The sequence below is a fragment of the Platichthys flesus genome, chromosome 1, assembly GCF_949316205.1.
Source record: "Platichthys flesus chromosome 1, fPlaFle2.1, whole genome shotgun sequence".
Classification (NCBI taxonomy): domain Eukaryota; kingdom Metazoa; phylum Chordata; class Actinopteri; order Pleuronectiformes; family Pleuronectidae; genus Platichthys; species Platichthys flesus.
The window spans coordinates 25,961,429-25,973,446 of NC_084945.1; the positions used below are offsets into that span (position 1 = coordinate 25,961,429).

The window sequence follows — 12,018 nt, forward strand, 5'->3', positions numbered from 1 at the left end:
TATGATCTTGTGTCACAGTTTTCACTGAGCAAACCAGTGTCCAGTCTCCTGAGGCCAGCTGTGATTCCTCCAAGAAGAAAATCAGGAAGAGCTCCTGCAGACAGAAAGAAGATGAACAGAGTAGGTGGAGATTCTAAAACTGCTGTTTTCTTGTAATTTTAACTTCAGTTTTATTGTTCTCATTTAGCTAAATCCTCGATTAAAAAGCAACTTGATTAGTGTGTTATATTGAACATTAAAGAGATGATCCACGGTTGTTCCTCCTTTTCTCTCAGAAAGAGCTCTCTCCAGTGCACTCACTGATGCTCTCAGTGAATTCAAAGAACAAAAAACTGTAAATAATTCTTTGGGCAATCTGACAAGTCTGTAACCCGGGTCAGCTTTTTATTCCGTAAGGGACAAACTTCAGCCATTGCCCATGATTACTTTTCATCCGCCTCATACTTCTGTTGATTGGTAACACTACTGCTCACTGCTGTTGATTGGTCTTGGTGCCCTCTTCATATATGTCTTCAAAGTGTCATGACAGATCCGTCACAACAGATCTCTGAGATGAGATGATCTTGTAGCATGAAAACTCAACCAAGAAAGGAAATGCTAGAAACTTCAGAACATGAACCTTTCAACAGTGAATTGAATTCAGTGTTGATCTCAAGTTTTCCATTTCCCTCTCTCTTGTCTAATCTGTTCTTGTGTCCGTAGTGTTCTTGTTTAGCTCTTTGCATTTACGATGATTTCTGTTTAGAGATTCAAACTTTGTATCACAATTCGAGTGACCAAAATTAATATGGTTATCACAGTGAAGAAGGAAGTCTTTAGCTGGCTCAAGATCTCATCTCAGGCTCGCAAATGCGCCCCCAAGAAGCGAAGTGGATTCAAATTTGTCAATTTTTGGCAACAGTAGATGCTAGCATTTGCTTGCTATGGCAATAGCAGTAGCAGGTCACCTGATATTACAGCCCCTGTCCCCATGTATCTCTCCCTCCCCAGTCTTCCCACCACAAAGCACCCTTCTTATTTTGTCCACATAAACTAGTTGAATAAATCGGAAGTTTGCAACTTCTTCTGCACAATTGCTTATAGCTTGCTACGCCTTTGTCTTTGAGAATTGCTAACTCTGGTTGACGCTGGTCAGTACCAAACAAACCACAGCAATAGAGAAAATAAGGATTGAAACCGTCTGGGATTTTACTGATGATCCCTATTTCTCTATTACTGTGTCAATAAGCAACCAACAACATACCACACTAATTTTTGATATGCCATTTGTTATTTAGGTTATTACTGAACATGTATTGTATGCTAATAGAGCTGTTAGTTTTAGTAACATAAGGTAAGAGGCGGTAGTCTAGTGGCAGAAACTTGGACTATGGTCAGAGAAGGTCTCTGGGTCGTCTCTGGTTCGACTCCACAGAGAGACAACAAAAGACGAACCTGGATTGATCTTTCCAAAAATCCAAGAGTCTCCCTACCCTGTCTAGTGCCCCTGAGCAAGGCACCTCACTCCCCCAACATCTGCTCCCCGAGCGCCGTACATTGTCGCTCACTGCTCTGTGTGTCCTGCACCAGATGGGTTAAAAGCAGAGATTAAATTTCCCTACCTGTATGAGTGTGCCTTTGCATGTCTGTGCATGTGTTTGGGACTAATAAATGCATCTTAATCTTAATCTTAACCTGAGCCATTGTCAAAGTAACAGTCAAATTCATATGCTTTATTTAATGTATAACAGCTTGAGAAATGATTTTTACAACCCCACGATTTAATAACCACGGGAAATAATTGCTTTATTTTGTTATTTTTGTATTTCACCAAGTAATCCTTAGTCTGTATTAAAACTACTTATTTTCCGTCTATTGTTTACTCACATTAACTGTTTTCCCTTCATATTTCAGCTGTGCCACCCATCCCAACCACTGACCTCCCCAGCCAAGCCAAAAGCCCAAAACACCCCACCCAGCCATCTCCGGAGCCCAGCAAGGAACACAGAGGGGTTAAGATCGATGCAGCACGAGCCCTGCCAAAGGGAGCGAGAGTGGCAGATGAACAAAAGCTAATGGAGAAGAGACTGCTACGCCTGGAACACCAGATCTGTCACAGCCGAGCCTCCTCAACCCTGAGGTCATCTGCAGGTCGAGTAGAGGAACCCACTGAAATACACACACACAGATAATTGAGAGAGGGATAGAGGGAGTAACATAGGCAAATGGATGAGAGGAAATGAGGAAGACAGAGCGGGAGTGACGCAGGGAGTCACAGCAGATAGATGCATATGCGAGGGTGAAAGGAAGGTGCTGGAGATGCAGCTGTCAGAGGATGTGGCTCAGATCCTTGATCTCTGCCACTTCTTCTAAGAAGAAAAAATCATGAAATTGAAGAAAAGAGAGAGTTTAAAGGGAGTGATTATGATTTCCAGTTGGCCAGGAGAAAGCAGTAAGGAACATTACTGGATTTTCTTGCCAGTCACTGCTAGTGATGCATTGATTATGTACTTAATTATACACCAGTTTACTCAGGTGGAGGTTCAGTGTCTGCCAGCAGACCACACAATATCTTAGTTAGCCATCCTTCAATACACTGTAGCTTTCAGCATCAGTCCTCCAGTAATCAATAGTCAGGCCTCTAAGCTCTATGACTTTGACACATCTTGTATGTGTCAACGTCAGATTTAAAGATCTTGGAGATTCATAGATTATTCTTGTGCATTCTATTCCTATAACATAAAAATTATTCTATAATGTATGAAAAATATTGATAGCCGGACGTATTGTGTTTCCAGGCAGTCAGGCAGAGCTGCAGAATTTGAGGCAACATGCTCAGGAGCTGGTGGATGAAAATGATGCTCTCAAACTGACAGTTCACCGTCTGAATGTGGAGCTGAGCCGCTACCAAACCCGCTTCAGACCGCTGTCCAAACAGGAGGTATGACAAGATGCAAGCCTGTGCTTCTCAGAAGTACCTTGTTTTATATAAGAAGGGAAGTTCTCAAGTAACCTACATTAAACTGTAAAGGGCCAATGCCTTCAGAAATTTGTTAGAAAGATTAGAAAAAACTGGCTTATCTGTATCTTAGAACCACTATTATCAAGGAATTGTACCAGCAAACTCTCCACATCTCTGCCTGTCTCAAGTTGACATAGTTAAAGTTAAACTTCCTCTATAAGTTTTGGCACAAGTGTCTCTCCCTGACAAATGGGGAAAATGCCTTTAGAACACAGTCCCACTTGCACAGGTGGTGTAAGAGGAGAGGATGGAGGGGCGTGTCTAGACAATGTGGTGGTTTAGATTTGAACATAAATGCGGCCCCCCAGATTCCTACCACCATTATGACATATCTACAACTCTACATGTCATGATGTAGAGACATCCTAAATGGTTGATTTTATGTTAGCATTGATCCAGAAAGGACAAAGAAGGTTTGAGACCCTGGGTGACTTATGAGCCATGTTCAAACCGTAAATGTAGATTTTTCATATATGGTAATACATGTGAAATTAAATATTGTTTTTCATTAAAAAACTTCATAAAATTGAGTTTAAAACTGAAAAAGCACATTTAAGTCTGAAGTATCTCTTTAAATTAAACCAGGTTCTACCATACTCCCATTTCTTCATTTCAGTATCAGGAAAATATTGTATCTGTTTAATCCTGTTGTGTAGTCCATTCATCACTTCTCCCTGTCATCTAAATCAGTTAAACATTATCACTTTATTTTCACATTTTTTGCACTAAAACCATTTCTCTGTAACCAGGCCTTTATGATGGAAATCTGCCTTTGAACCAGGATCCTACTGAGCAAACTCTCTGTCTGTCCTTCCGTCTGATTTGTTGGACTAAAGGAGTTTCTTGTTTCTGTCTGACGTTTTGGACTGTGTGTGTACGCTACACTGCAGAAGATTGTATTCATGGCTACCTCATGCTGGGCCTTCACACCGGGAGATCTCTTGCTCCCATAGTTACCAGTTTGCTTCATATGTAGCTGCATGTCCATGGAACCCCTCATTAATGACAGCTAAAATGTGACTGGTGGAGGGAAAAGATAAAGGGATAAAATGAGGGCATAGTTTTGCTGTAAAATATAGCAATAGCGAGAGAAGGAAGCAGTGTGAATTTGTTAAATTAGCTTACAGTGTGTGCTTCCATATAGGCAATATAGAGATTGTAGTTTTATTTTGAATGGCACATCTATTCTCTTGTTACAAAACTGTAATGCCCTTTGCTTTAGAAAAATTGGGGAATAGGTTCCCTGTGAATTTTTCTCCAACACCTAACATACATTTTTTCTGGTCATGGTTTGGTAAATGTATGGTATTTGGTATATTGTATATGGTATATGATATATGGTATATGGTATATATATATATATATGGTATGTACTCTACGATACTTAAAGCTAGGTCTGGTTATTCTAGAAAAGCTAGCAAGAGCCACAGTCACCAGATTTATTTATTTTTTATTTATTGATGGCTATCAGGTCATAATAAGGTTTTCCACAAATAAATCAAAGTAATTCAGAAAAAAATCACTAACATACCTTTAATCCCTCTTGTTCTTTCAGTGTAATATTAACTTTTTAGTTGTATGAGCGATAATATTTAAGGCATCAAGGCAATAGTCTCACAAGGTTGAACACTTAAAGTTTCTCCACTCATCTGTAGTACCTCCTCAGCTGCCTCTAATAGGTGGGCCCAACAACATGTTATGGGGATTTGTATGGTACAAAGACAACTAACAGCCTCAGCTCTGATCGTTACGCTTCCACTTTTATCTTCGATCCTCTGGTGTCATGATGGTCTGCTCAAGACGCCTTTGCTAGCTCATGCCCTCCATTTTCGTAGCATAGCAGTGGAACATTACTTGCTTAATTAACTGATAGGTCAAGAGGGCATGCAACAGGTCAAGCTTACAGGGATCGCCCTCTGCTGGATCAGGAGAAAAATTACTTCTGTTGGTGTCAGACCTATACAGTGTAAACAATGGCTAAGATGATGTTTTTTCTTTCTCTGTCTTTCTTTTTTCTCATGCAGAGCTCCGAAATCAGTGGCTTACCAAAGACAGGCTCCCCTCCTCCCTGGCTGGTCAGTATCTGTATTGTAGCATTATTACATTAACATGGCAGCACAGTCATCTTACTGTGTAGTTGCTTAATAGTCACATTAGGCTAATCAATTGATAGCTAGTTAAAATGCTGGAGGATATAGTGTCCATTAAGTAAAAAAAACGATGGGAAGCAGATAAATGCGGCCTTTGACCTCATGAAATGGATTTAATGTCGGAAATCATACCTGCTCTGTCTGACAGTTTGGATGCCCGGAGAAAGATTCACTAAACTTATAAAAGTATGATATTTCCAGGCTTTATCACTCCAATGACCAAATCATAATTGCAGGTTGTTTACTATCCATCTACAATGACTGGAAACCTGCTGAACAGATAAATTATGCCAATTTGGATTTATCAACTTTTTTAATCCTGCCATAATCCTTTATACTAGATTAATGATTTATGGCTTTCATGTTGTAGATAATTTATGTTATGACATTTTGTCCCTTTTGTGTAGCGCGACATTAAGTATTTGTCTCCTCTACTGCTGGCATACGAAGACAGGATGAACGAGAAAGATGCACTTCTGCAAACCACAGAGGTAAAGTGACTGATTGTATGCATTCATGTGAGTTTCTACTTATTAACCCTTAATCATCTGTCACATTAGCTTTCGTGAGAATGTTAAATGGGCTGTGATATTAGAGACATGAGCAGCAAACAGTTAATCAACATTTGCTGTCTTCGATATACACAGCCCATGGGATCGAAACTGGCAATTCACTTGGTGGGGAACATAAGAGATTATAATTCAAGTGCTGGTATGTTTCTGAAAGCTATTTTTAGTTTATATGGACTATGACTCACAGTCAGAGTCTGGAAAGTTAGGTAAACTTCCCTGTAATCAGACAATGAAAGATAACCTTAAACACATGTATTTCTTACGATCATTTTACGATCATTTTACTTATGAATAATGCTTTTCTGGGGGGGAAAAAGCCTGTGTTATTGCCTCCAACAAGGAGGTCATGTTTTGGTTATGTCTGTCTGTGTGAGTTAGTAATAGTAGTGCGTAGTACAAAGCCTAGATACTGGCTCTGTTTATTTTTGTTAACACAATTTGATGACAGAAAATTAGTTCACTAAAAAGATTGTAAGAGTATGTTACAAATTACAGGGGCATGTTTTAATATTAATTTCTTGATTTAGTTATCTAAAATGTTCTGGCCCACCATTTACCAGCTTAGAAAAAATATTGATATGTCTATGTCGGTCTCTCACAGGAAGAGGTAAAGAGGTTGCGTGTTCATGTTGAGGAGGTGATCAAAGAAAATGAGAAACTCCATGATGAAATTGCAAAGATCGGAGAGGTCAGCCAGAAGGACTGGTAAGAAGACATGCTTTGTTTGTTTGTGTGTGGCTCAGCATGGTCAGCACTTGCTTGTCTCTACCTCCTGTATTCTCTGTTTCCCTGCTGCTTGCTCGTCTTTGTGTTACTAAAGCTTATACTGCATTGAATAATAAACCAAAAGCAATAAAGGCTTTAAATTCTCTTCTCTGCTCCTATATATTCATGATCACTTCTCCTGCTTTCATGATCCCTCTGGGTATAATATTACTGTCGCCTAGAAACTTATAGTTTTAAGTAATTGTTGTAAATAGCTCTGGTAAGTCACTCTCTTTTTACACGACACAGCTGCAGTAAGAGACAGGATGTGAGTGGAGAGTGGTACCTCTTAAGCCCTGACCAATAAAAGCATTTTAACATCATCCTTGGCTCAGTGTGAGTGTGTCTGATGTAAGCCCGGAGGCTCCCCTTTGTCAACTCGTTTACTCCACCTTGCATTCACTTGGAATGGACTACTTCAAACATAAAAAAAATGTGTACATAACACAATGATTTTAAAAATACAAAGATAAGAATATTTTGGGTGGTTACAAGGATCCATATATATGCAATATGTAGTATCAATACATTTCGATACTACACTGTATGATAGTGGCTTAATTAATCTTATAAAGTCTATAGGAGCCCAGTTACATATTTTTACCTGCAGGAAATGCAGCCAGGCATAAAAGCTAGCACTACTACTGACAACTGTGGACATGATGTACTGATAGAGATGGCATGATCACAAAAGGTGAAATTCAATGTAGAAAACACAACCTCTCAGAATCACTACCAACTATTACTGCGCATTCTACAGTACAGATGATTCCCATCTGTAAAGTTGGAAAAAGCATTTGATTTTGATCAAATTCTCCACTTTTTGCTCTGAATTCTTCCACGTACGTCTTGTAAAACCTAAAAAATCCTGAATAAACATTTTGAATGATCACTTTCCAACAATGCTTTGTATTATTTAGAAAAGAATTAACTTGCAAGTTGGTCTTTAAAAGATAACATTTCTTAACCTTCTCAAAAAACCTTGGCGGGTCTTAAGGTAGTTTAAATTGACTTTAATTTAGTATTACTTGCTATTATAGTATAATCTTCAAAGTAAAAACGATTCTGTTTTCATAAAGAACATATTCAGTACCAACTAAAAGAGAGAAAGCTTGTTTTATCAGAAAATGTGTTATTGCTTTTTCATATTATTAAGCCATGTGCTCTGCTTACTCAGTATAAACATAATATCTCTCTCTATTTCCTTCTTTCCCTCTGCAGTCATCAGCTACAGCAAAAGGCCTTTTCGGTGCTACAAGAGAACCAGGTTTTGATTGATCAGCTCGAGGCGCAGCGTGTTAAGGCCAAGGCCAACCACAGCAGACACCACTCGGAAGGTATACTGGGTACAGTCTGAGATTTGAAGATGTGAAAATTAAATCAATTCTTCATTGGTAAATGTAATGGCAGCTACACATAAAAATCCTTTGAGAGTAAATGTTTAACATTCGTCCCTTTCATTGTGGCCATGTGTCCTTTTCTTTGTTCTGTGCTGCTTTCAGTTAGACCATGTTTTATACTCAGTGTTTCCTCTCCTCTCGTCCTCCCTCTCTTCCCTCCCTTTGTAGTGTCCAAGGTGTCTAAGCAGCTGATGATGTTGGAGGCAGAAAATCAGCGTTCTCAGGAGGAACTGGAAGAGAGCCGGAGGGAGGTGCAGAAAAATACAAGGCAGGTCCAAGTCCTGCAGGCCCGCCTGAAGGATGCTGTCACCTGGGACGAACACTGCAGCATTGCTGGGAAACTGAGAGGGTAAGGTGTCTTTTTTCTTATCTAACATATGAATAAGTCAGTATTAGCAGCTGGTCTGCTCCTGAGCAAGGGCACATTTATTTTCAGGAGACAAACAAGGAGAAACCGGAAAACAACAGTTTATATTGGTGACAAATTTTCACTGGATGTTTGTTAGGAAAAGAACATTTCTGGGTCCATCGTCCCAACCAAAAACACCTGGTGTAACTCTATAGCAAATTATCCAAGAAATTAAAAAGATGGAGTCGACTCCTCACTGTTACTTGTTCAAAAAAGGATCCATGAGTCCAAGATGCATTTTGTGGCTTTTATCAATACTTCAACTTTAAGCAAAATGTTATGGTCAACAGAAAATATCTGAGCCCTATTCCCTTCTTTGTCTTTAACCCACCAAACCATTGAGCAGGTAATTTAGAAAGAAGGAAACCAAACCCCTGGACCCCATTACACGGTTAAGGGGGATTGCATTTGGCAAAGTTATAATAAAACAGGCTCCTGCCGAGTTCTTTATCCGTTAAATATGTTTGATGACTCGTCTAAGTTTATGTTCAGTTTATTATTAAGTCAGTTGACAATAGATTTGCAGCATATAAAAAAAGACAAGAAGAACAAACACCAGTAGGTTCCGAGGATTTTGATATTTTAATTGCGATAGAAAAGCACTGGGATATTATGAATACAATCACGTAGTCGGACAGAAGATGAAACTGTTTGTTTAGAATAACAATTTTACCAGAATATGGTGCTTTCCAACAAATCATGCAAAATATGTATTGTAAGGATGCAAGTTAGACAGATTATTACTATATAAACAAATCTCTTTATACTGGTACTTAAAAGAGGCCCGGAAACATTTTGTTCATAAGTGTCCACCAAGTACCAGATGTTGTGTTATAATCTGCTCTCGCCTACTCAGGCAGCTGGAGCAGCAGGAGAACAGCAGCAAGAGCACGATGGACGAGCTGCTTCTGCGCGTGTCCAGTCTGCAGGAAGAGAGCAGGAGACTGGCTCTGGACAAAGCCAACTTGGGCGCTGATATAAAGAGGAATGAGGCTGAGCTGGAGCTCTGCAGACAAGAGAACAGGTACCAACTGTTCCATGTTCATTGACTGCTTTTGTCTGTGTGGATGCCACGAAAATCCTTAATGAGCCTGACTTCTCAAAGATGTTTTCGTGGTCAATTAAGTCATCCCATGATCAATTGCAAATTCTGTTTGTATTTGCGACCTACCGTTATCTAAAGAAGTGTAAAGTAGAATCAAAACAAATTAGGTTACAGTTGAAGTCAATAAGATAGGATTGAGATAGTATAAAGCCATTTTATTATGTCGTTGAATTCAGTACATTGACTGTTCACCTGTTGTCCACCCACATGTGTGTTCTCACCCTGTTGCTTGTTTGAGAGTCTTCTGTGTGGGACTAAACACTGTGTTTGATCGATATCTCCCTCAGTATGGTGTTCATACTGTTGCACCAGTACATGCATGGCAACTCATATGTTGTCTTTTCGTTATTAGTGCATGAAGTTTTAATGATCTTGCATAGTCTTTAGTATAGCTCTGCCCTAGTAGGGAAGTGCACTCAGGTTGTAGAGTTCTGATTAATGTGAACCTTCTCATTCTGAAGTGTGTAGACTCTCAGGATGTGTTTGTTTGATTAACCAACAGTGTTTCCATCCTGCCTGTTTCAGAATCTCATGCAGCAAACTCTAGTTTCTCTCTTCTGTACAGTGTCTCCTGTTTTCTCATCTGTCTTTTGCCACATTTTTTTGTCCTGTATTTTTCCTAAATCTCCTCCCTTCGTCAGTATGTTTGATCTCCTTTGTTTTACTTGTTTCTCGTTTCTCCATCACTCTGTAATTCTCTTTCACCCATTCCCTTCTTATCTCTTGTTTCTCCATCATCCAGGAAGGCTGGGCGGAGGATATGTGTATTGAAACTGCAAAAGGAAGAGTGTGTTTTAAAGGCGGAACAGACTCTGCAGTATCTCGGAGCTGTCTTGACTCTGGCGGACCACATTTCCAAGGAGAGGGACCAACTACAACACATGGTACTACTTATACCGCTGATACTCTATTATATTGTATAATTCATGGTACACATGGTACTCAAATGTCCTAGACCAACTAATACCAGGTTTGTATTTACACAGTAGTATATTATATTCCCTTGACACTTCTGTAATTGCAGGGAAATGAGGTATTACATTACATATTATTATACTTCTGAGAAGTGTGTCCGTGGGAATTTTTGCCCATTTAACCAGATTGTACATGCAATACATCCATTTGTGAGGTCAGACACTAATTTTGGGCGAGAGGGCCTGGCTCGCCATCTCCGTTCTAGTTCATCTTTTATAAACATTTTTATTAATTTCACAATTGCAGCGGACAGTACAATCAAAGAGAGTTTCATTTTCATTTTGTATAACCCCATGCCCATCCCTCCCATCCCAGAGATCTTCAAACATTTTAACAACAGCATAATATACCAGATCAGTTTTAGATAACAAGACATACAGAAAAAGATAAATAAATAAATAACAAACAATAACAAAAATATAATAATAATGTAATAAAAATATATAAATAAATAAAATAACATAAAATAGATAAAGAAGGGTGGTGTAATATAAGTTGTTTGCTGCCTGCGCCTGTGCCTGCTTAACTGATCAGCCCATTATTCCTGGGTCAGATTGAGTACCAAGAGTCATATCAAATGGGGTGGGGTTCGGCGGACTATTCAAGGTGTCAACAAAGGATCAGGGGGACGTTTCAGTGGCAGGAAGTTTATCGACATAATCCAGGAGTGATTTCCAGTGCGAATAAAACTTGTCAGGGCGGCCTCTAAGGCTGAATTTGATTTTCTCCAGTTTCAATAGAAATAATAAATCATGTAGCCAGGATTTGAAGGAAGGTGGCTGGGAAGATTTCCATAAGAGAAGAATTTTCCTACGTGCAATCAAGGACGCAAAAGCTATAACATTTTTCTGCAGGGATGTGGTTACAAGTTCATCCGAAGGTACCCCAAAAATAGCTATCTGTGGTGAAGGACTAACTGGTATACCTAGGATGTCAGAGATAGTTTTAAAGATTGATTGCCAGTAATTCACCAACTTGGAGCATGACCAGAACATATGTGTCAGATTGCATGGCGTCTGAGAGCATCTATCACAAATTTCAGATGTCTTGTCTGGGTAAAGTTTGAAGAGTTTGTCTTTGCTATAGTGCAACCTGAAAAGTACTTTAAACTGGATAACAGAAAGTCTGGCACAGCTAGAAGAGGAGTTAACAGCTTTCAACGCCCTTTTCCAAAGAGCATCGGAGATGCATATCTGGAGTTCAGTTTCCCAGCCGGTCCTGCTCTTATTCACAGATGAATCGTTTATTGGAGATTATAGAGATATGAGACATGGCCCTTAGGCAACGACTTAGCCTGGAGAACCAGATCCATGCCGCTGAGGGGTGGGGCTTGTGGAAACTGAGAAGAGTAGGTTCGAGCAAAATCGCGAAGTTGGAAGAAGCGAAAGAAGTCTGTATTACCCAATCCGAAGGTTAAACATAGTTGGTTAAAACTAGCAAAAAGTCCGTTTAAGTACAAGTTTCCCAGGCATCTCAGGCCTTTATTTTCCAGAGTTGCAAAGCGGGAGTCAATCTTGGCTGGCATAAATAAGTGGTTATTACGAAGAGGTGTAGCCTGAGGGAGGGAGAGCCATCCAAACCGTTTCCTGATTTGAGACCAGATTTTTAATGTGTTAATTACAATGGGGTTGGATGAGAAAT

At 39.5% G+C, this 12,018-nt stretch overlaps 1 protein-coding gene across 1 annotated transcript in view; it reads left to right on the forward strand.

The window, feature by feature from the left end:
- The window catches only part of cep89 (centrosomal protein 89), a 62,983-nt gene that overhangs the window by 8,089 nt on the left and 42,876 nt on the right, over positions 1–12,018 (forward strand). The window contains exons 6-15 of the mRNA XM_062390125.1: positions 19–120; positions 1,894–2,130; positions 2,778–2,920; positions 5,026–5,076; positions 5,559–5,642; positions 6,325–6,428; positions 7,710–7,825; positions 8,057–8,237; positions 9,154–9,321; positions 10,145–10,286. Coding sequence (XP_062246109.1) covers positions 19–120; positions 1,894–2,130; positions 2,778–2,920; positions 5,026–5,076; positions 5,559–5,642; positions 6,325–6,428; positions 7,710–7,825; positions 8,057–8,237; positions 9,154–9,321; positions 10,145–10,286 — 1,328 coding nt within the window. The remainder of the gene's footprint in view (positions 1–18; positions 121–1,893; positions 2,131–2,777; positions 2,921–5,025; positions 5,077–5,558; positions 5,643–6,324; positions 6,429–7,709; positions 7,826–8,056; positions 8,238–9,153; positions 9,322–10,144; positions 10,287–12,018) is intronic.